Source organism: Orcinus orca, chromosome 3 (assembly GCF_937001465.1).
Source record: "Orcinus orca chromosome 3, mOrcOrc1.1, whole genome shotgun sequence".
NCBI classification, from domain to species: domain Eukaryota; kingdom Metazoa; phylum Chordata; class Mammalia; order Artiodactyla; family Delphinidae; genus Orcinus; species Orcinus orca.
In genome coordinates this window covers 4,232,485-4,255,520 of record NC_064561.1, presented here as the reverse complement: position 1 = coordinate 4,255,520, position 23,036 = coordinate 4,232,485, and the positions used below count along the sequence as shown (strand labels likewise).

At 46.7% G+C, this 23,036-nt stretch overlaps 2 protein-coding genes across 10 annotated transcripts in view; one reads left to right on the top strand and one right to left on the bottom strand.

The window, feature by feature from the left end:
• SAFB (scaffold attachment factor B) overlaps positions 1 to 1,572 on the bottom strand; it is a 34,322-nt gene extending 32,750 nt beyond the window's left edge. For all 3 annotated transcript variants that reach the window (XR_007476345.1, XM_012535872.3, XM_004277243.4), the window contains exon 1: positions 1,252 to 1,572. Coding sequence is in view for 2 of the 3 variants with exons in the window: in XM_012535872.3 (XP_012391326.1) it covers positions 1,252 to 1,440 (189 nt within the window). In the remaining variant the exon portion in view is untranslated. The remainder of the gene's footprint in view (positions 1 to 1,251) is intronic.
• Positions 1,573 to 1,864: 292 nt separating this feature from the next.
• Positions 1,865 to 23,036, top strand: part of SAFB2 (scaffold attachment factor B2) — a 41,247-nt gene continuing 20,075 nt past the window's right edge. For 4 of the 7 annotated variants that reach the window (XR_007476344.1, XR_007476342.1, XR_007476341.1 and 1 more), the window contains exons 1-12: positions 1,866 to 2,135; positions 3,284 to 3,371; positions 7,560 to 7,624; positions 7,710 to 7,917; positions 9,860 to 9,918; positions 10,763 to 10,790; positions 11,699 to 12,209; positions 12,632 to 12,681; positions 13,211 to 13,311; positions 18,044 to 18,193; positions 18,280 to 18,392; positions 22,420 to 22,550. Coding sequence is in view for 4 of the 7 variants with exons in the window: in XM_049707563.1 (XP_049563520.1) it covers positions 1,950 to 2,135; positions 3,284 to 3,371; positions 7,560 to 7,624; positions 7,710 to 7,917; positions 9,860 to 9,918; positions 10,763 to 10,790; positions 11,699 to 12,209; positions 12,632 to 12,681; positions 13,211 to 13,311; positions 18,044 to 18,193; positions 18,280 to 18,392; positions 22,420 to 22,550 (1,690 nt within the window). In the remaining 3 variants the exon portion in view is untranslated. Of the gene's footprint in view, positions 2,136 to 3,283; positions 3,372 to 7,559; positions 7,625 to 7,709; positions 7,918 to 9,859; positions 9,919 to 10,762; positions 10,791 to 11,698; positions 12,210 to 12,631; positions 12,682 to 13,210; positions 13,312 to 18,043; positions 18,194 to 18,279; positions 18,393 to 22,419; positions 22,551 to 23,036 lie in introns of all 7 variants that reach the window. The other 3 variants (XM_049707564.1, XM_049707562.1, XM_049707565.1) reach the window with 3 other exon arrangements.

The following is a 23,036-nucleotide window of genomic DNA, read 5'->3' as shown; positions in this document are numbered from 1 at the left end:
CTCACTACTCTCAAGCCTGAGTTTCCTCATCCAGGTAATAGGAAATAATCCTTACTTCCTCTAAACAGCAATTAATAAGTAAAACTCTGATCCTCTGTTGTTAGGGAGGCCGGAGAGTAGAATGAGTGACAAACCGCACTGTCTCGGGGCTGGGGGATAGATAACAAGGCTTAGCGAGTACACAGGAGAAGTCCCCATACAAGAGTCGCTAGGCGGCAAAAAGAAAGAAGCCACCAGGACAAGGCAAGCACAGGGGAAGCAGAAGGGCACAAACACTTACTTAACTCCCTGCTCTTCGCAGAACCCTCGAGGTAGGGGGTTAAAACCCCCTGTTTGCAAATACCAAGCGGTGGCACAGAGAAAAAAGTGAAACGTGACAGCGATCGCACCTCGAGTGTTTACATGCGCTGGGCAACACGCCAAGCCCGTTTCATGCCATTTTACTTAATCCTAACGCGAAAACACTATTATTTTCTTCTACTGGACACAAGGAGAAATAGGCCCGGAAGGGATTAAATGTCTTCCACGCTCAAGATCATGCAGATCTGACGGAGCCTTTAGAACCTCCCCAAGTCTGTTTCATTTCTGGTGGTTATTACAAATAGCACTTTTCCCTCCAGGCTAAATCCCCAAGCCCGTACTGGCAAATCCCTAAGCCGTTTCCCCATTCCCCCCCGCCCTTTGAGTATTCCCTCGATATGATTACTTTAAAAATTAATCCCCTATTCAAGGGTTCTGGGCCCTAACGGATCAAGAAGCATCTCTCTTCCCAGAGGACGCCCCCGCGGCCGACACGGGCTCAGAAAATCGGCCGGCCTCGGTTCAAATCCCGACCTCCTCACCCCGGCCGAGTGACCTTGGCCGAGTCCCCTAACGCCGCGGAGGAAGCGAGGATTTCAGGGTTCCGCGACCACTTTCAGAGGCCGGAATGCAACCAGCCGAAGAAAGCCCTTGAAAAGCAGGAGCTGATGCGGATAACACAAGCACTCGGCCGATGTACCCGTCACCCCCAACCTCCCCCGTTCGCGTCGAGATTTTCTTTTTCTTGTTCTCGCCCCGATGCGGCGCCGGGCCCGGCGGGGCTCGAAGCTCCCGCCGGGGCCTGGGAGGAGCCGGGAGAAGCCCGGGGCGCCAGGCCCGGCGCAGGCCGCAAACGGGGCCGGGGGCGGACCCCGACGCCAGAAGGCCCCCGTCGCGGCCGCGAGGGTCCCCCGACCCACCTCCTGCCCACCCCCAGAGCCCCGGCTCTACCTTTTTAAGCCGCTCCATCAAAACGCTCTTGTTGCCGCTCGAGTCCAGGTTCCGTTTCCTCAGCTCCGCCCGCAGATCGATCACCCTCAAGTCGCTGAGGCGCCGCGTCCCGGTCTCCGACGAGGCGGAGCTCAGAGCCGCTGCGCCCGCCGCACCCGAATCGCCTAGGCCTGACAGAGTCTCCGCCATTCCAGGGACCCTGGCTCCGCCGCCCACTTCACAGAAAACCGGGCCGGATTTATCTCGGCTCCCAGCACAAAATGGCGCCGCTTGCGAAGAAACCGCTCCGGCCGCCCCGGCGCGCCTCGCTTCTGCGCAGGCGTACACGGCGGGGGTTCGACGCTCCCGGTCGCGTCTGCCCATGCGTGGTGAGAGCCTTGGGCGGGAGGGAGCGGTGTGTGTGGTGGGGGGGATACGCGCAGGCGCGTGTCGTCTCGCCGGCCTCCCGCCGCGAACTGCCTGGACACATGCGTACTGCGGTTACGGCGCCTGCGCGTTGTGGCTGGACACGTGCGGTTGGTTGGCGCGCGAGCCCGCTTGCTGCTAAGAGCCCTGATCCGGGCGGCGCGCATGCGCGGCCGGAAAACGGGGCGGGAGGAAGGGAGTGCGTTTTCCTCTCAGGCGGCGCCATTTTGTGCTCAGAGAAGCTACAGCCGCCGGCGGTGTGTGGAATAGGTGGCAGAGACGGGAAACCCGGGATGGCGGAGACTCTGGCAGGGTCCGGTGACTCGGGTTCTGGCACAGCCGCTGTCGTCTCGGGCGCCTCAGAGGTCGGGACGCGGCGGCTCAGTGACTTGCGGGTGATCGATTTGCGGGCGGAGCTGAAGAAGCGGAACCTGGACACGGGCGGCAACAAGAGCGTCCTGATGGAGCGGCTCAAGAAGGTGAGGCGGCCCGGGGCCCCGGGGTGGCGCCTGAGGCCGGGGCACGCCCCCGCGCGGGCCTGTCACCGTGACTCCCCCGGGCGGGGCGCCCCCGGTCCGCTTCTCTCGTGGCCGATCCCGGCCCGAGCTGTCAGGCCCCTGGGGCTCCGGCTGTGTGACCTTGGCCCGTCACCGCCCCTCGCTGTGCTTTGCCTCCCCCTTTCCCTCCCGTCGGTCGCCTCCGGTGCGCTGAAAGCCCGTTTTAGCCGCAGGGTGGCCCCTGGACTCTTCCCGGGGCTGTGTGACCTTGGACAAGTGCCGTCCCCTCCCCGCGCCTCAGTTTTGTCCCCTGCGGAGCGGATGATTGAAGAGCCTTTGATGTTTCCCAGGAAGGGCGGGGGGACTGTGCTTGTTCTTGCCTCAGGACCTTTGCTCTCAGCGTGCCTTCCACCTGGCTGCTCGTCTCCCAGGTCTCCATCTGGCTGGGGCTTTGTTGTGATTTTGGGTCTGTCTGAGACGTCGCCACCCTGCCCACCCTTCCTAAGTGTTGTTCCACCTCCGTGACTCCCTGTGTCGCACCATTCTGTTTCTTGTCCCACCTCGTAGCAGTTAACACAGAGTTGGGTACCGGGAGTTGGGGGGAGGTGTCATCTCCTTGATGGGAACAGGCTCTTGAGGGTAGGGCCCTTGTGAGTTGAGCGCGGAGTCCCCAAGCACGCGAAAGGCACTCTCGCCTGGAACCACCATCTGCCCTCTACCCAGTTCGTTCAGTGTTCTTCCTCCGCCGAGGTCAAAGGTGGCCTGTCGAACAGCACGCAGCCCTCTCTGCCCATGCCAGACCAAGTGCAGCCTCTCTTGTGTGTTGCATCGTTGACTTAAAGTGGAGGTAGTTTGGAGGTTAGGGACCATTTCGGGACTCGTCACAGACTCTGTGGAGCCCCATCTCACACATCTCTTTGTCTTTTGGGTGGGGGGGGCCTCTGCGGAGAGAACCGAGTGTCGCTGGGTTCTTCCTGTGGCTTTGGGGCTGGCAGCCCACATAACCAGAACCAGAGTTGCTCTTTGCCAGAAAAGGTTTGCGCTTGTTCGCTGGGAAGTTGTTACCTAGGAAGAACAGTGTCTGTCCTGCAGCTCTTAGCCACGTTGTAAAATTTGTCTCTTCCCAATAGGCGGTTAAGGAAGAAGGTCAAGATCCTGATGAAATTGGCGTCGCGTTGGAAGCCACAAGCAAGAGGACGACAAAGAAATGCGTTAAAGGTATCCGCTTGAACTTGTTGCTGCTTGAGGCCTCTGCCTTGAGAGGACTTCCGTAGAGGACTGGTGGTTTAGCATTCTTCCTGCCCTCCAGGTTGGGAGAGCGGCCCTTATTATTCTCCGTCTAACAGTTAGGCTTGCTTTTCCACCACCTAATGTGTAAGGATGTCAGGGTGCTGGGGAGGAGTAAAGAGATTTGTAGGTGCCAGGTAAAATTAAAATACGTACTGAAAACCTCATGGTTCTTGTCGTTGGGATTAAAAAAGAACTAGAGTAAGGCACTCTCTGGAAGCTGCCCCAACTGGTCTGAGCAACCAAATGCACCTGCTTGGCTTCCTTCCTAGTTCAAAAAACTACGCCTTAAACCAAGGAAAATGACACCAACCAGAGATCCAACAGAACCCAACTTCTCTGGGGTCCAGAATAGATTGTCGGAGTATTTGCACCCAGCCCATTTTAACACTTATTTTTTTTTTTAATCAAGATATAATTCACATACTGTAAAATTCTCATATTATTTAAAGTGTATAATGCTGTGCTTTTCAGTATATTTACAAGGGTATGCAACCATCACCACTCTCTAATTCTAAAATATTTTCATCACCCCAAGAGAAATCCCCCATGCCCATTAGCAGTCAGTTCCCATGTCCGCCGCCCGCCCCCCCCTCCCCGGCAATATCTAATTGAGGTTTTTTCTCTAAGGATTTGCCTATTCTGGACATTTCATATAAATAGAATCATATAACATGTGGCTTCTTGTGTCTGGTATCTTTCACTGAGCATAATGTTTTTAAGGTTTATCCATGGTGTAACATACATCAGTGCTCCATTTTTTATGGCTGATAGCACTTATTTTGGGGAGGATTTAATTCCATAAAACTTCGGAACCTCATTAGCTGTCGCTCTCATTATCGGATTTTATTGTGGTAAGGACAGTGTAATTTGAAACTCCCACATGACAGGCTTATTTTCTTGAAGGTTGCTGCACAAAAATTCTCAGAGCTGTATGTGTCCCATTCATCTAAAGAAGTGCTCAATTCAGGCAATGGGAGACAGCTGCTTAGAAAGTAAAATGAAATGACCTTGTAGCATTTTCAACAACTTCAGTTTATGTTTTTAACAGCTGTTTTAGCAGAACAACTTTTCCAGAACTCATCTAACTGTTTAAATCTTGTGCACGTGTTTTGAAAAGTTAAATTTTTGAGTTAGGTTACATAAGGAATTGAAGTCTAAAACATTGGTGTGTGTTTACTGCTTGTGAAACTGTCCGTATTTCAGCTATAAACACTGACCGTCCAAACAAATACAGATCGTGAGGGATGGGTCTGTAGCAGGAAACATACAAATACCTCTTTGTACTTTGCCATCAAGTTACCAGTGATCTGAAAGTTTGGTTTTGAATAGTTGACACAACTTGATAATCGTTTAGAACTTTTTTTGTGTAGATGCTCATTTAAAACCGTGAGGTTCAAGCCCTACTAATCAAAACGTTCTTGGCTTCTATGGGGATCTTTGAATCATTAGAAAAACTAAACCTGAGCTGAGTGCTTCAAATAGACGTCTGAATGTCTGGGTTAAAGCATAAGTCAAATCAAAGCTACTTGGAGTTAGCATTTTGTCAGAAAAGCCTCGATAATAGTTACTTCCATTGGTGTAAAGAGAGTGTTTGTACCAGTACAGGTAGCTGTTGCTGGGATTTCGGATTTAAAAGGCACTGGTCCCTTCCCCTTCAAGGAAGAAGCAGGTGGGTGAGGTCCTGGGGCAGAGGATAGCTCCTGCAAATTGTAGAGTTGGTGTGTCCTTTGGAGGCGTGTGGGCACATGGTTAATTATATGAAGTGATAGGTCCTCATGGTGGCCTGGTTGAAATTAGGTCCTTGAGATTAATAGGAATCAACCAGTTGGTTTCCAGAGTCTGCCACAAAGTTGGACTAAATCTGAGAATTCATGAGTAACCACTGCCTTTCAAAAGTGAAAAGTAGCTGAACTTTTTAAGTTCCATTGTAAGTAGGAACAGGGGTCCTTTACCCAGCTCATCTAAATGCGCAAAATTGCTGAAAACTGTGGGTGCGTTTTGAAAGATTAAAATTTTGAATTAGGTTACATTTGGGGTTAAAATTTGATTTTCTGGTGTCTGTGCCTGTCTGCTGTCCCGTTCCCCTCCACCCTTCAGCTTTTAGTCAGCCAAGAGCAGGCCCTTGGGATTTGGGTGTAGCCTGTCTGCCCAGCATTTGTCTCATTGTCACTCCCACTTAGGGTGCTTTTTGGTGAGGCTTTTTGGGCTGCCTCTCTTCTATTTACATTCTTTGTGGGTACTGCAGGCTACTATTTGAGGCCTAGAAATTGGGTGCAATTATCAAACATTTTTAAACAGCGTATTTTAAAAGGATATTCAGGGTTTAGATATAATGGGAGGTGGTACAGCTGAGTTTTTGAGTCGCAGCTTTGGAGCAGAGCGAAATTCTTGCATCAAATTCAGATAATAAACCTGCTAGCATTGTGGGGAGTATTAAATAATGCGAAGAGCACGGTGCCCAACGTGTAATAAAACTATATTTTTTGAGTAATCACTGATAATGGCAAACGAGATAACAAGTGTAGACATTGCAGTTGGCATCTTTAATCAAAGATTGAGGTTTCTTCAGACTCACAGAGAGAACAGACTTGTGGTTGGGGGGCGGGGGAGGTTAGGGGAGGGATGGAATGGGAGTTTGGGGTTAACAGATGCAGTGTATTATATACAGGATGGATGAACAACAGGTCCTAACGTATAGCCCAGGGAGCTGTATGCAATGTCCTGTGATAAACCATAATGGAAAAGAATATGAAAAAGAAGGTATATGTATAACTGAATCACTTTGCTGTTACAGCAAAATCAATAAATCAACTAAACTTCAATAAAATAAAGATTGAGGTTTCTTGCGTTTAATTTTCTCTTTTTAAAAAATTATAGAAGTGAAAATGAAAGTAGCTCTTACTGCTCAGTGTTTTAACCGCAGTTGATGGATTGCCTTAGCCATATCCATTTGTATGTTCTACCACTGCGTCTTCACACTTGCGTGTATAAAATATCCACGTGCATTTTAATGAGTAGATCTATGTGGTAACTTCGTGGACATTTTTCCATATCATTAAATGGTCTTTAAAGGCATAATTTTTTCTTTTTCAAGTTGCAAAGTGTGTGGTATGCCACAGGGTTTTGCAGACTCGGCACTGTTGGCAATTTGAATTGAGTGCTTTGTGGTAGGGTGCTGTCCTGTGTGTTACCGTGTGCTGCACAGCATCCCTGGCCCCTGTCCACTACATGCTAGTAGCACTGCCAGTCATAACACCAAAATGTCTTCAAACATCGCCGCACTACAGCCCACGCCTGCCCTGACTCCCCATACTGGCATCCCACATTTGAGCATAACATACCGTAATTTGCTTCCCTTTGGGATATTTAGTCTGTATGCACTCCATAGAATAAGTAACCTTTGTTTTGAATTCCTTGTCAGACATTTTAGTGCACATCCTAAGGGGAATTCCAGGATAAAGGTATGTATATTTTTAAGGCTGTTGTTACATAGGGAGCCCAAAGATTTTACCTTTCTGAGTCTAGAAGTTTCCACTCTCCTTCCCTTCCAGCCCCATTAAGAATACCTAACATAACTCTCAGTAGTCCCTTTGCGTTCACAGAACTCAGGGTGAAAATTGACTTTATGGTAGCCTTTGCCTTTTTGCCTTGAGCAAAAAAAGAGTTCCTGGGCTGAAGAATGACGGAAGGCAGGGGGCCTGCTTACAGTGGGTGGAGGGAAGGGGAACCAGCAGGTCCGTCGTTGGGCTCGCTCTCTTAGGTTGCAGTTCTTTGGGTGCTATATGGACATTACATTTTTTAATTTACTCATTGGGAAATGCCTATGTTTATCCTTTGCTCATTTTTCTTTAGGGATGTTAGTCTTAGTTTGGAGTGGTTTTGAAATCTTTTGAAGCTTTTGAATATTTTGTGCAAAGTCAAAATACTTTGATAGTGTTACAGAAATCCTAGATTTTTATGTTCCAGTTGAGACAGAACTATACATGATAGAAGAACAGGCACATTTAGCTTCCCTATAACATGTTCTCACCAAGATTGAGCTGTGTCATCCTGCATAAACTAATTATGAGGCCAGAACCTGAATGTTGTCTGATTGAAAAATTATTCTGTAATTAGGACAAAAGACGGAGGAGGAAGGCACAGAAGACAATGGCCTGGAAGAAGATTCCAGAGACGGGCAGGTATGTGGCATCACAGCTGAGATGGCGGCAGGAGCTCCGCATTCTGGTCCACCTGGTCGCTGACACCTTTCGTTCCTCATTACAGGAGGACATGGAAGCAAGTTTGGAGAGTTTGCAGAATATTGACATGATGGACGTTAACGTGTTAGAAGAAACCGAAGTCGAGAATAGCGGTGCTCCAGACTTCGGGGAGGATGGCGCTGACAGCATTCTCGAGTCCCTATGCGAGAGCAAAGACTACGTGGCTGTGCAGCTGAGGGAGCTCCCAGCTCAGTTCACAGGACACTCTGTAGGTAACGCAGATGCAGTACAGCGCGCTGCAGCCCTGGGGCTCCTCGCTGCTTATGTGCTCTTTGTCAGAGCCAGAGCACGCAGCTAAATCACCAGTCACCATAAACAAACACTTAATTCGGTGTCTAAACCTTGAGGTAAATTATATCCATTTAAACTCCACATAGGTCAGATGTTAATTAACGGATAACTTTTCTGTATGTTGGAGGATATTTTTATAATTGGGTAGGAGACACTTCTCTTAGCATAAGTTATAGAATGAGAGGTTGACACTGTTGATAAAAAGTATTTTCCTTAAAAAGAAAAAAGGTTTAAAAAAAACTATAGAAAGGTAAGAAAAAAACAGTTCATAATCTCGCCATCCAGATAATCCTGTTGATATTTTAAAGATGTATTCCATATATAAATTTAGACAGTTATATTAAAAGATGTGAAATACAGTGAAGAAAAGTATTTGTCCCCCCAGAATAACCCCTCCAATTAAAGGAATCCACTATTAACTTCTTGTGTATAAGGGAGGGCTTTAATTCTGTTGCCGGTGTCGCTTTCCCAGCTTCTCACTTGTCATCTGTTGCCATAGAGCTCTCTCGTAGCCCTCCTAGAACTTATTGCCAGTTTAATCTCACCACCTTGGCGTGCCCAGCCATCTTAGTTTGGTTTTATTTAAGGCATTCTAGCTTTAAATTGGAAGGAAAAGTGCCCTTGTAGGACTGAACTTTAAACCTTAAAGGTCAAAAGTCACAAATTTCACGTTATCACCACAGCTCAGCCTAGGCTAGGCAGTGAGCTTTGATTTGTCCTCTCAGTGAGATTCTGTTGTGTGTGAATTATTTCCATAGAATGGACTTGGCTTCTAACTTCTTGGTTAATGGAAACATCCAAACCCAGAAAAAGAGAAAAGTACGTGGGGAGGAGTATTTTTATATTTCACTTAAAAAGTTAAAAGGTTTTCTAACTTAATAACCTTTAGGATACCAGGTTTTTTTTGTAGAGTAGATAATAAAAAGAGAAAACAGTCAAGTTAAATGTTTGTTTTATACAAAGTACTCTAGAAGAAAGTGCCCAGTTATTGTTATTTTATCTTTTTTTTTTTTTTTTTTTTGGCCAAGCTGCGTGGTTTGCGGGATCTTAGTTCCCTGACCAGGGATCAAACCCGTGCCCTTGGCACTGAAAGTGTGGAGTCCTAACCACTGGACTGCCAGGGAATTCCCTATTGTTATTTGAAAAGCATCACTACCAAGTGAAATCGGAGGAGTGCAAAAGTTCATTTTCCTTTTGAGTTCAGCTTTGGAAATTCTGTGGGTGGGTGGTGTATGCTGACCACCAGTGTGTGGAAACCGCCTGGGAAATGAATTTGCTCATTCATTCATTTGGCCAGTGTGGACAGAGCGCCAGCCCTCTGTGAGCCTCTGTCAGAGTTGCTGGTACCACCTAGTCCTGGAGTGGGCCTGGGGGCCGGGAGGCAGGTGATAAACTGAATACTGTAACCCCCCCCACACACTTACCCATGGATTTGCTTTCTGAGGTTTCAGTTACCCACAGTCAACCGGGTCTAAAAATATTAAATGAAATAAACAATTCCTAAGTTTTTAATCGCATACCGTTCTGAGTAGCGTGCGAAACCTTGCGCCATCCTGCCGGGACGGGAATTATCCCTTTGTCCAGTTATCCATGCTATATATGTTACCTGCCTGCCAGTGTAGGAAAAAACACAGTGTATGTGGGGTCTGGCGCTGGCTGAAGTTTTAGACATCTATTGGGGCTTTGGGAGCATATCCCTTGTGGGTAAGGGGGGCTGCTGTGATTCAGCAGTGGGCTTGCAGATGGCGGTAGGCATTGTGCAGGAAATAGATGTGTAGGTGGCCTGGAAACTGGTGAGGTGTAGGCCTTGGCATTCATAATTCTGTCTCTACAAAGTAGTCTTGCATTTTGTCTTTCAGGTAGACGGGGAGGGCTTTGAGAACACTTTGGATGCTTCATCATTGGACTTCAAAGTGCCTCCGGTAGGTTACTACCTGGTTCTGTGGCTGGAAAGCTGACATGAGTGGTTAATTTTCCATAGTCGAAAAGGGTGTGGGTGTGGGTGTGTGAACAATTCATTGAGCATCGGTCCTGAGCTGGGTGGAGATAAGAGGTTGAGCCAAATTGTCAGTGTCAGGGTTTGCAGCCTAGTGGGCGTGGTGTTTATGACCAGTGAGTGTAACTAGAAAGTAGAAGTTTGGGTGATTGAGTTACAAAACCATGAGAGGGCTTCCCAGAGGAAGTCCTTTGTGTTCAAATTGAGGTCTGACAGGCCAGTCGAGGTAGCCAGGTGAAGGGGAAGAAGACTCTGGGGCAGGAGGGGGTGGTGCGTTGTAGGGATGGAGAACGCAGGGCGGGGGTGGGGCTGCAGAGACAGGTGGGTCTGACTGCCAGTGTCCAGGAGCCTTTGTCTTCTGTCCAGGGGGAGTTAGGGAGAGGTGTTCAGCAGGGTGGAGAAGTCTTTCGTTGATACAGTTCTGCGTTGGGAGAAATACATTTTTTTCAAATCCGGTGTGATGTGTAAAGCAGCCGCCATGTGTGTGACCTCTGCCTGGACCATGGGAGTCGTTGCCAGCTGCAGAGCCCAACTCCAAGGGGGGAATGGGATGGGCTAATATTATTGCTACCTGTCTGCTTTTGCTGGGGAGAAACCAACACAGTGAACTTGTCATTGAATTATTGTAGAATGGAATACTTTGTTTTGAGTGGAGAAACTTGTTTGGAACAAGCATTTATTCATACTTGATTGAAAGTTGTATCTGCTAGGGGAATCTGTCCGATTTTTAAAGTGCTTTGTGGATTTTCTTTGTCTTTCCTTTTCAATAGGATATTGAAGAACCTCTATTGGAGCCAGGTACTGATAAGAGAGACACAACAGTTATGGTTTGAAAGTTTTTCCACTGTATTTTTTAAGCTGTCTATATATTTTAAGTTGTTTATGGTGTTGTAAATTATTTTAATGGTGGACAATCCAGATCGTACAAGGATCAGAGATTGGAAACCCATTCATATCACCAGATCTGTGGAAGTACCGTTCTGGTTTCTGGAGGTCAAATACATTTGGTGAGATGTAGTGATTACTTTCATCTCTCTAACCACGTACAGTGGCATTTAAGTAATTCCCCCCAACCCCACGATTCTTCCATGTGTTTCTACACATGAAACAGATCTTGTGATATTTGCTGCAGTCATTTTGATTAATGCAGTTAAGGCAGGATAAAGCGGTGGTCAGGGCACTTATAGCCTGAGAAGTGACTGGATTCCAGAAGAGGAAACAGTTTTCTTCATGAAAATTTCCAACGTGTTGTTCCCCTTCCGGACTGCGTTTATCTCCTGCCGGCAGAAGTTTCTGGTTTTCCTGTTGGACTGTTCCGTTCAAAGAATTTCAAAGAAATTTGGAAATTGAGCTGTCCTTGAATGGTGGTTGCGTTCGATTGAACACCTTGGACATTGGAAAAATAAGTCGAAGACCCAGACTTGAACAGAAGCATGAAGACTGTCGAGAAGCAGCCACACGGTTGTAGGTGTTTAAACCTGTGGGGCCTTTTCTCTTCCATGTAGCGTAGAGGCTTGCTCTCGCAGGCGGTTGGAGCGCAGGTAGTGTAACCAGTGTAACTTTGTGTACCCGCGGGTTTTCCAATCTCTGTGTAGCTAGCAGTTCTCTTCGTGTTAGTGTGGCAGCCGTGCCAGTTCCACATTTGTGATTGCTTTATTTCCCTGGTAATTAAACCTTGTGCCATTCTATTCCTGTTAAATCCGTAGAAAATGAGAAAATACTCGACATTTTGGGGGAAACTTGTAAATCTGAGCCAGTAAAAGAAGAAGGTTCCGAGCTGGAGCAGCCATTTGCACAGGAAACAAGTAGCGTGGGGCCAGACAGAAAGCTTGCGGAGGAAGAGGACCTTTTTGACAGCGCCCATCCGGAGGAGGGTGATTTAGATTTGGCCAGCGAGTCAACAGCACAAGCTCAGTCGAGCAAGGCAGACACCCTGTTAGCGGTAGTGAAAAGGGAGCCCGTGGAGCAGACAGGCGATGGCGAGAGGACGGACTGTGAGCCTGTAGGGCTAGAGAAGCCAGTTGAGCAGAGTAGTAAAGCCTCAGAGCACACGGAAGCCTGTAGCGAGGAGGCCTCGGAAGCGCCCCCGGAAGCCTCAAGCCCAGACCCCAGGGATAGCAAAGAAGACGTGAAGAAGTTTGCTTTTGAAGCTTGTAATGAAGTCCCTCCGGCTCCTAAAGAGTCCTCAGCCAGTGAGGGCGCTGATCAGAAAATGAGGTTTGTTTTTTCTCAGTTTTAGACCAGACGCTATCTCCTTTTCATTGGTCGTTTAATGACACACATAAGCTGTTGTTTCTGCAATTGGCCAGCCAGACTGATGCAATTGTAGTTTACTTCTAAAGTTTTATTTCTCTTTGTGTATTTTTAATGGGTGATTTCAATTCCTTTTGTTTTTCTCAACCTACTCTGGTTGTGCTCTTAAATTGTTAAGTGTTATCTTCAGCTAAATCGAATTGACTTTTAAGAATCTGCCATTGTATTTGGGGGGTCAGATTTCCAATATAAGCTTGTAAAGGTGCTGTTAAAATTTTATTTCAGAGTAATTTTCTGGTAGGTATTCAGTTTTAGCACATATCATACTTTGATTTAGTTGTCTTTCATTTTATTCCTGTACGAGTAACATTAACTTTTGTCTCTAGCTCTTTTAAGGAAGAAAAAGATATAAAGCCAATCATTAAAGATGAAAAAGGTATGATTTAATTTACATGGCAGGGAGCCATCTACGGATCCCTTATTTTGGGAGGGAGGGGCCTGCAAGTATCCACAGTTTGGATACAGTAGTTGGTTTTATTATGGATTACTGGAATTAATCATCTAATGGTATCTTGAGAGACTAGTTTTAAATGTTGATGAGCTTCTGTATTTTATGCCTTTGTTGTGATTATTGCTTATGGAATAGTTAAAGTCCTATTACAGGACAGGTCCACCTATGGAATAATAGAATTTTAGAAAATGCTATCTTGGTTGAGAGCTGATCATTGAAGCCATTTCAGTTTGTAACTGACAAGACGTGATGATTCCTCGAGTAAGAAAACTCAGTGTCTGTGATCCAGATTTTTCGTCTTCTGTCCAGTTTGTTGGCGGTAATTAAATTCTTGACTTAGAGGAGTCGAGACTGGATTTAATCAGGGTTTAAGAGAGGGCTACATCTTAGGAGGAGTGGTCGAGCTTACTGTTATGCCTTGAGGTAAAGCATAATCATCTCCCTCCTGCTTCAGGTCGAATCAGCAGTAGTTCTGGAAGGAATCTGTGGGTCAGTGGACTGTCTTCCACAACTCGAGCGACAGATCTGAAGAACCTTTTCAGCAAATACGGAAAGGTACACTCCCTTTGACTTTCTGTCATTGTGCCTTGATTCGGCATTAAAATATAATAAATCTAAGAGTTTAGAAACTTCATACTCGCTGTTAATTGTATTGGTTCTTGTTTCTGGTTGGGGGAAAACAAACAAGAACCAAAACTCCAAGGTGGGGGACCCAGCCAGTGGTGGGTAGTAAGCCTTGTTTCCTGGTTGAGAGTGGATGGCAGGCAGAGTAGACAGCTTGTAGAACGCTGCTCAGAGAAGGTATGTAAAAGCTACAGTCTACATGTCCCTGCTGTGCTTCCAACTTCTCTTGAACAAACTATCTTTTAGCCAGTACAAAACTTGAAGCTGGCATGATGAGGTTTATTCCCTTAACGGTAAGTGAAGAGTTGGTCTCCATGTATCGTCTACCATTTAAAGTATATAGTTTGAGAATTGGAACAGGACAGTGGCTTAAAAATGAATCAACTGGGGACTTCCCTGGCGGTCCAGTGGTTAGGACTCCACCGCTTTCACTGCCGGGGGCGTGGGTTTGATCCCTGGTTGGGGAACTAAGATCCCACAAGCCACGTGACCAAAAATTAAAAAAAAATAAAGTTAATTAAAAAATTTTTTTTTAAATATATCAACTGATATATTGGTCACGGGAGCAGGAGGAAAGTAATACAGTTCAGAAGCCTTCTGAGGAACATTTAAGAATGATCCTGTTGTCTTGGAACTAGGTAGTGAAATAGTCTTATCAGAAGCCGTAACGACTGCCCTGGCCTGCTGGGGGCCTGTGGGGAGTGACCCTCGGGAGAGAAGTAGGGGAGGTACCGCTCAGCGGCAGCAGGTTGCAGGGATTCCAGGCAGAGGTTTGGCATCTGTGTCATCCTGGCTGCCCAGGTCATTCCTTGGCTCAGGTCCTTGTTCCCCAATTAAGTGTTAGTGAAGGGATTAGGGAATGAGCAGACAGGACCCAGAAGAAGCATTCCAAAGGGTGTAGAACACTATTAAGCCCTAACCTATTTACTCACTTATTTAGAATCAGGCACTGATTGTAAAGCCAAAGCAAACAGATACAAGGGTATTGACATCATAGATCTTACATTGGTGGAAGATCGCTTAAGAAATAAATACATAACGTGTTATGATAAGTATATTGAAGGTTACAGTGTGCCATCAGTGTGTGGTAGGAAGGCCTGATTTAGATTTGGGAAGTAGGTTCAGCAGTCGTCGCTGAGGAAGTGACATTTAGGCCAAGGGCTGCGTGATTAGTTTGCCTGGCCCTCGGAGCTCAGCTCTGGACCAGAGCAACAGGACCTAGGAAGGCCCCGCAGCGGGGCAAGGCTCTGGAAGTGGATGAGCAGACAAAGGCTTCTGTGAGGAGCTTGATAGTAGGGGATGGGAAGCAGGGAAAGGGCACAGACAGGAACATGGGAGCTTTTTGTGGTATCTGCTCTCACTTAGGTTTATCTGTCATCGGAAGTGATGCCCTTATAAGGATAATGTTTGATGGAAAGGTCAAATGACCCCATGATTAGCTCAGCCCTCTCATTGAGGAGAGGGAAGAAGGCAAAGCTTCGTCTCTGATATGCGAACTGACATCTATATCCATCTCAGCAGAGGCTCTGGCCCTGTATGGGATGCTTTGGACAGATCGGGGCTTTCTTCAGGCAGAAGTGAAAATGTCAAAGTCTGCAGGGATCCTAGGGAGCATGTATCCCCCTCACCATCTCACAGTTGGGTACACTGAGGTCCAGAGAGAGGAGAGCACTTGTTCACGTTGACCCACTGAGTTCAGAGGAGGTCACAGCCAGAAGCCATGGCTCCTGTGCCTCAGGCTTTTTGTATATCCCAATCCTCACGTCTTTGAATGTCCTCTGGGAACGTTTGCACTTAACGGAAGCACTGGTATGGTAGGGTTTAAATCTGTGCTCTTGCTCTGTGTTTTGTATATGTCCTGTTTCTTCTTGGATTCCTTGTACCTGATTGCTTTTTTCTTTTTGATATGGACCATTTTTAAAGTCTTCATTGAATTTGTTACTGTATTGTTTCTGTTTTATGTTTTGGTTTTTTGGCTGCGAGGCATGTGGGATTTTAGCTCCCTGACCAGGGATCGAACCCACACCCCCGATTTGGAAGGTGAAGTCTGTTTTTAAAACATTTTAAAATTTTTAGGTGTTTTTAAATTTATTTTTGGCTGTGTTGGGTCTTCGTTGCTGCGCGTGGGCTTTTCTCTAGTTGTGGCAAGTGGGGGCTACTCTTCATTGTGGTGTGTGGGCTTATTGTGGTGGCTTCTCTTGTTGCAGAGCACAGGCTCTAGGTGCGCAGGCTTCAGTAGTTGCAGCACGCGGGCTTAGTTGCTCCGCAGCTTGTGGGATCTTCTCAGACCAGCAATCAAATCTGTGTCCCCGGCGTTGGCAGGTGGATTCTTAACCACGGAGCCAGCAGGGGAGTCCCTGGAAGGCGAAGTCTTAACCACTGGACTGCCAGGGAAGTCCCTGTTTATCTGCTTGATTTTGCATTGCATAGTTTTTTTTATGATTTGTGCCTTACTAGCTATATCTAGTATATGTAACTAGTTTCTATTTTAGTTCCTTGAGGTGTAAACTTGGGTTGTTTATTGGAGATTTTTCTTGTTTCTTGATGTAGGCATTTATTTCTGTGAACTTTCCCCTTAGATTGCTTTTGCTGCATCTCATAAATTTTGGTGTGTTGTATTTCCAGGTTCGTTTGTCTCGAGGTGTTATTTGATTTATCACAGTCTATCTCCCAGTGACTTCATTATACCAGTTCCCAAGTAGTATGAGAGCCTTACAGCAGTGCACTGCCATTTTCTCCTCCAGGCTTTGTGACGTTATCTTACGTTTTACTTCTATTTAATAAAGCACACGGTGCATTATTGGCTTTTTTTTGGTGAGTTGTTTTTAAAGAAAAGTGGGTTTTTAGTTACTCATGTGTATTTACCATTTTGGGGTGCTCTTTTCTTCCTTTTTGTTTGTCCACGTTCTCCCTGGGTATTGTTTTCCTTCCTCCTTAAACATGTCTTGTAGTGCAGCATTGTGGACGGTGAATTCTCATGGCATATGCATGCCTGAGAAAGCTGTTGCTTTGCCTTTGTCTTGCTGGGTATAGAATTCAAGGTTGGCTGCTCTCCTCCAGGTGGCACAGCCACTCTGCTCCTTCTCGCTTGTGTCCTCTCCAGCCAGCCGGCTGTCATTCTCACCTTTGCTCCTTAGTGTCCGTGCGTCTTGTCTTCCTCTGGCTGCCTTCACGATTTCTCTTTACCACCAGTTAAGTTTGCTGCTGCTGCGCTTTGGTCTCGTTGGCGAAGTTTTTTTCCTGTGCTCCGTGCCCATGAGGACATATTGCTGTTGCTCTGGTTCGTTTTTGTTTTTTCTTAGTTTCATTTCAAATGGTTTTTCTTACTACCTCTTCAAGTTCCCTAATTTTTTCTTTTGTCTTGTCTGTCCTCAGGCCCATCTGGTGTAGTCTTTTTCAGAAATTCGGTTTGGGTATTTTTAAACATCTTCCATGTGCTTACCTGACGTGCTCAGTTGTTGCTCTGCCTTCTGGAATGTACAGGATACGGCCCTCCTTGTTCACTAGTTCTGTCATTGTGACATTTCTATTGACTTTGTCCTTTTCTGTGCTAGAGCCCTGTTTTCCTGCTCCTTGGCTAGCTAGCCTCGTTGTCTTTGATGCCACGTGATAACTTTCACCTTGTTGGGTGCTGGTCCTTCCTGTGTCCCCATAAATGTCTTTGCGCGTTTGCTGGGTCACAGTTCAGTCACTTGCTCCTTCTGAGGCTTGTTGTTAGGCTTCACCAGTCAGGCTAGGGCAGCCTTTAACCCTGGCCAGCTTTGTCCACTCCTGAGTACTCGGCCTAATGTCCCCGGGAATTACAGGCTCTTCCACTCTGGCTGGTGGGGTCACTCTGGTAACAGTGAACCGTTTATGGTCCTGAGTGAGCCCAGGGGATTGTTCCCTCTGCCCGTTACTGGTGGGTGTCTGTCTAGCCTGGGTGGTCACCTCACACAAGTGCACGGTTGTGGGCAGCCCTCTCCTCTGTGGTATTCTGATTGCTTGCTGCCTTCATCTCCTCTGACTCTGAGCTCTGTCTGTTCAGGGATGCTGCCCCTCACTCCCTCCTCCCTGTTGCTGGCTGGAACTACTAGGTGGTGTGCCAGGGCAGTCATAGGAGACACCCCTTGGGCATTACCCCCTTGCAGGGGTCACCATCCTATGCGGCCTGCTGTCCAGTGTCTGAAAACCCTTGTTGCCCACATTTCCTCCGGGTTTTTAGTTTCAGGCGGCAGGAGGGTAACTGCTTGGTACTCTGTCCTGGCTGGAAGCGGAAGCCCTCTCTGCATCACATCAGAGCTGTTCTCAGCCCGGACGTGCACGAATTGGGGTGCATTTCTGAGTCAGCATCCCCGTAGCTTTCCATGGGAACAGTCGAATTGGAGAAAAAGGTCTGAGTGGGAAGGACTTTTGATTAATTAACAGGTCGTGGTTAATGAAGTCTGTCTTTAGCTTTTCTTGTTTGTATTTTGTCACTGTGAGGGCTAATCTTAGAAGCAGTTGTATTTTGATAGGTCAGGATTTATTGGAATCACTTTAATAACTTGTTACGAAGAACAACAATTTCCAGAGCAGTAAAAACAAGTGGAAATGATTCTGATGATCAGTTAACTGCTAGCAGTTCTTGATACGTAATGTGGTTATTTGCATGAGAAAATAAGAGTACCCTTTTCTCACAAAGGTTGTTGGAGCCAAAGTGGTGACCAATGCCCGCAGTCCCGGGGCCCGATGCTACGGGTTTGTTACCATGTCAACGTCCGATGAGGCCACAAAGTGTATCAGCCATCTCCACAGAACTGAGCTTCATGGAAGAATGATCTCTGTTGAGAAGGTGAGGCTGTTCTTGCTGCTGTAACTCAGAGCTCACAGGCCAGAAGACCTGGTCCCTAACCTGTTTCTGTCTGTGTTGTATTTTAGGCCAAAAACGAACCTGCTGGGAAAAAGCTGTCTGACAGAAAAGAATGTGAAGTGAAGAAGGAAAAATTGTCTAATGTTGACAGACATCATTCTGTGGAGATCAAAGTTGAAAAGTAAAGTGCTTTTTTAAAACCTTTCTCTTCAGAGGAGGGCAGGTGGCAGCCACAGGGTCACCAGCTCCTTATTTACATCTTGGGTGGTTTTTGGCATCTTGCTGCCGCTTAGTATTTATGTCCAAGCAAGTTAGTAATCTGTTGAAAAAATAACACAGACTGAAAGATGTTTGAACAACACGGGTTTGAACTGCTCAGGTCCGCTCACACGGGCAGTTTTTTCAGGAGTAAATACTACAGTACTACAGGTGCAGAGTTGGTTGAACCTGCAGGTGTGGAACCGCGGATAGGGAGAGCCGATTATGAAGTTACATGTGGATTTTCGACTGTGGAGGGTCGGCTCCCCAATCCCCATGCTTTTCAAGGGTCAGCTGTATTTTTACTTCATTCTTGACATTCTGAGCTCTTGCATGGCCTCTCAAACCCTGGAATCATTTCCTGGTCCACATTGATCCTTGTGCATCTTGTATTTTATCACAGCAACTGCAGAAGCCCAGCTTTGCAAAGACAGTTTCATCCAAAGGAATGTAGCCTGATCTAATATCGAAACGAGTGACCACAAGCTAGTAGTTGACGTGTTGTCTGGCAGATAGTATTTCTTTGCTTCCCTCAGAAATTTAAAATATCCTAGGGCAGTTGTGAGTTCACCCATCCTGGTGTACCTTGGCACCATAGTTTGGGAACCACAGGTCTGAGAGACTACCTTTATAAAGGAGGTGATTTGCATCTTTAATCAAGATGAAAACAGGGACAGATCTTTCAAAAGCAAGCATTTCCCATTGATACTTTTATCAAAATTGTAGGTTTATCTTTTTTGAGAAGGTAGACTTTGTTGACGGGCCTGACAGGGTGCTATTCTCAGAATGCATAGTTTATGTTGAGTTTGTATTGTCAGCACAGGTTATTTTCATTTCTAGGTCCACTCACACCCTAAAAATTGAATCTTGCTGAGAATGTCAGTCTCACTGTAATTCAGTTTTTCTGTTTTTTTTTTAAACGTAAGAAAATTTATAGTTAAATAAACATGACTGTGGGCATTACATTCATAAGTTAAACTTGGTTTTTGTTTTTGTTTTTGTTTTCTGCGGTATGCGGGCCTCTCACTGTTGTGGCCTCTCCCGTTGCGGAGCACAGGCTCCGGACGCGCAGGCTCAGCGGCCATGGCTCACGGGCCTAGCCGCTCTGCGGCATGTGGGATCTTCCCGGACCGGGGCACGAACCCGTGTCCCCTGCATCGGCAGGCGGACTCTCAACCACTGCGCCATCAGGGAAGCCCTAAACTTGGTTTTTAAAGATGTACTTAGCCATCTTCGTTGTAGCCAAATTGGAATTTGTAAACCCAGGAGAAATGCATGTCAGATTAGCTTTTTTGTATTTAGGGGTGAGATCGTAATTTTATTGGCAGCTTCTCCAAAGAGACACATCCTGTTGGTAGTGCTAAAAACCTGTACTGGGGGAACATGGGGAGCTCTTGGGAGTTCTTGGTATTCTTAGCACCTCGAGATGCATTTCATATGTTGATTTTCTGATCACAAAAGTGAGATATGTTTATGGGGAAAGGAAGAGGGTGTAATCACTAGTTAGCGTGTGTGGTTTCCGCAGCCCCTGGAACAATGGCTGTGAGGTCTGTGCTCTGTGTGGAAGGAGAGACAGCTCAGAAAGGAGCAGCGCCGGGCCTGAGGCGAGCAGGGGGTGGCTACCCCAGCGCAGGGCTGCTTAACTGGGTGATGAGCTTAAAATGAAACCAGACTGCTTTCAAGTGGTTTGTGTAGGAGGCTGAGCGTTTTAAAGTTCGTTTTTAATCTTACTCTCTTCTTCATTGAACACCCTCATTTGACCTTTTGTGGGGTTTTTTTTTGGCTGCATTGGGTCTTGTTGCTGCGTGGGCTTTCTCCAGTTGCGGAGAGCGGGGGCTACCCTTTGTTGTGGTGTGTGGGTTTCTCATTGCGGTGGCTTCTCTTATTGCGGAGCACAGGCTCTAGGCGCGTGGGCTTCAGTAGTTGTGGCATGTGGGCTCAGTAGTTATGGCTCACAGGCTCTAGAGCACAGGCTCAGTAGTTGTGGCTCATGGGCTTAGTTGCTCCGCGGCATGTGGGATCTTCTTGGACCAGGACTCGAACCTGTGTCCCCTGCATTGGCAGGGGGATTCTTAACCACTGCGCCACTGGGGATGTCCCTGACCTTTCGTTTTTAAGAATTTCTAGGTTTGGTAGTCAGCTTAAGTGACATAGAGAAGCTTTTCCTAAAGAGGTTGCTTGTCTTGGATGAGTTTTTATGTAATTGCCATTTGGAAAGCACACACAGATGTCAAGCATAATCCCACTACCCAGGGCTGACACTTTTGGTATCTATTTTTCTGGTCTTTTTTTCCCTATGTATATATTTTTTAGAAATTGCTTTTTAGGGAGTTCCCTGGCAGTCTAGTGGTTAGGACTCTGTGCTTTCACTGTCGAGGGCCCAGGTTCAAACCCTGGTTGGGGAATTAAGATCCTATAAGCTGCATGGCGCAGCAAAAAAAGAAAAGAAAGAAATTGGTTTTTAACTTAATTAGTGTTATCAAGAAGTCCATTTGTGTCTAGGAGTCCAGAACAAGTAGGAAGGGTCTCCTCTCAAGACATTTTGTAAGGCTACTGGGAGGGAGAGGGTGCTGCCCCGGAACAGTGGAAAAGGCACGTCAGAGATGGTTTCTGGGGTTTATTTGCAGTCAGGTGGTGAGCGGAAGCAGTCTCTAATCTGTCAGAAGAGAAGCGGGTAAATAACAGTGGGCTGTGGTTCAGCAGTCAAAAGGACCCAGATCTGTGCGTGTGTCCACACAGCCCAACCGGCAGGGCATGCGGTGAAAGGCATTGTAGAGCAGCACACGAGGACTGTCTCACTGTGTCAGTCTTAAGAAACCTAGAGCATCACTGTAGGGCATCATGGTTACGGGAATATGCGAGTGAAGCCAGGAGAGGTAGAGCCACACAATTGACAGTAAAGGCACTGGTGGTGGCTGTCACAGGGATGGAGACTGTCACAGGGGTGGCTGTGTCCAGAGTGTTTTGTGTCGTAAAGGGAAAGCAGTATGTTACAAACATTTACAGTTTTCAGTTCTGATAGACACCATCAGTTATTATTTTGTTTCATTTTGAAATTGAATATTTCTCAAAATAGATACAGTTTTAAAGCGTCATGCTGTGGAAGTTTAGGAGGGAGGAAGTGTGAGCTGAGGGGCATCTGGGAGAGGTTTCCTCGGCCATCCCGAGCTCTGCCTGGGTGGTGGGAAGAGAGGGCAGGTGGTGCTTGTTAGCGGACCCCATAGGGCCTGGATTTCCCATCCTGGACCCTGGCACGCAATGGGCATTTTGTAAGTGTGGAGTTTAACTCCGGGGACAAGCAGCAGTAGGGAATGTGGGAGACACGTTTGAATGGCAGCGACGATTTGTTTGACTGCTTAGCATGAGACTGCCTTCAGTTGAAATGGCACCAGCAGTTTCCATATTTGCTGGCACCTCACGTGCCATTTTGCCTCCCCCAAAGCGTGCGGAAATTACCAGGTGCGGTGGGGGGGGGTGGTCTGGGTGGGGGGCCCAGGGCTTCCTGCAGCAGGCACCGCCCCTCCTTGTACTGTACCTCCATTCTGTTTTATACCCTGCTTTTCGGAAAAAGTGTTTTTCCCTATAAAACTTAAAAGTAATATTCTACACATACAAGATGAAACATTTGAAGTTAGTTTTTAACAAGCTTTCCTGTATAATTGGAGTGTTTCTCATGTCTGCTTCTGGGCCTGTTTACACACTGGTACATCTGGCATTTTGGGGAGACACCCCACGAGCCTGTAGTTTCATCTGGCATGTTTTTAGATGTGGCAGGTAACTTAAGTGGGAAGGGGCTGTATCTAAAGAGGGTATTATCATTACCACAGTTTTCAAATAATTTTTTCCCTCCAACTGGCAGCGGGCGGGTTTGCTTTGTGTAGAAGTCTGAGTGTGAGCTACTCCTGTGAGAATCTCAGGACCTCAAGTGTGATCACCATGTTTCTAAACAGAACTGTAATTAAGAAGGAAGAGAAGATGGAGAAGAAGGAGGAAAGAAAACCTGAAAACATTAAAAAGGAAGAAAAAGATGAAGATGAGCTGAAACCAGGAGCAGCCAATCGGTCCCGAGTCACCAGATCAGGTGATGAGAGTCTGTGGAGTGTTCACGAGAAGGGAAAAGGCGGCAAGGGCGGCAGGCGGGTTGCATGGAGTGAGGGCCCAGCAGGCTTGGTGCCTTTTGCTGAGCTGTTCTGTGTGCAGGAAGCTCTTAGAGGACAGCCTCCGGTGATGAAATGGCCAAAAGGGGTTTCTCCACAACATCAGAAATCTGTAGTTTTTCTGGTCGGGATCTGTGTTTATTGGTGGCTCAGTGACCTGGGTGTTGGCTTTTCCTGAGTCTCCGGTAGAATAGAATGTGGGATTTGCAGGAGCGAGGTGTCCTGGTTCCTGTGACTAATTCCATGCAGTTCTGCACGTATGTCATCGAGTTTTTCCTGCATTTGTGTTAAAATCAGATAAAGTAAAAAAAAAAAAAAAAAAAAGAAAAAAATGTAGAGAAAACTAAAACTTCAGAGCATCTATACCCATTATAAAAGTTTATTGTGCAATGCACCTTCAGGTTTGCATG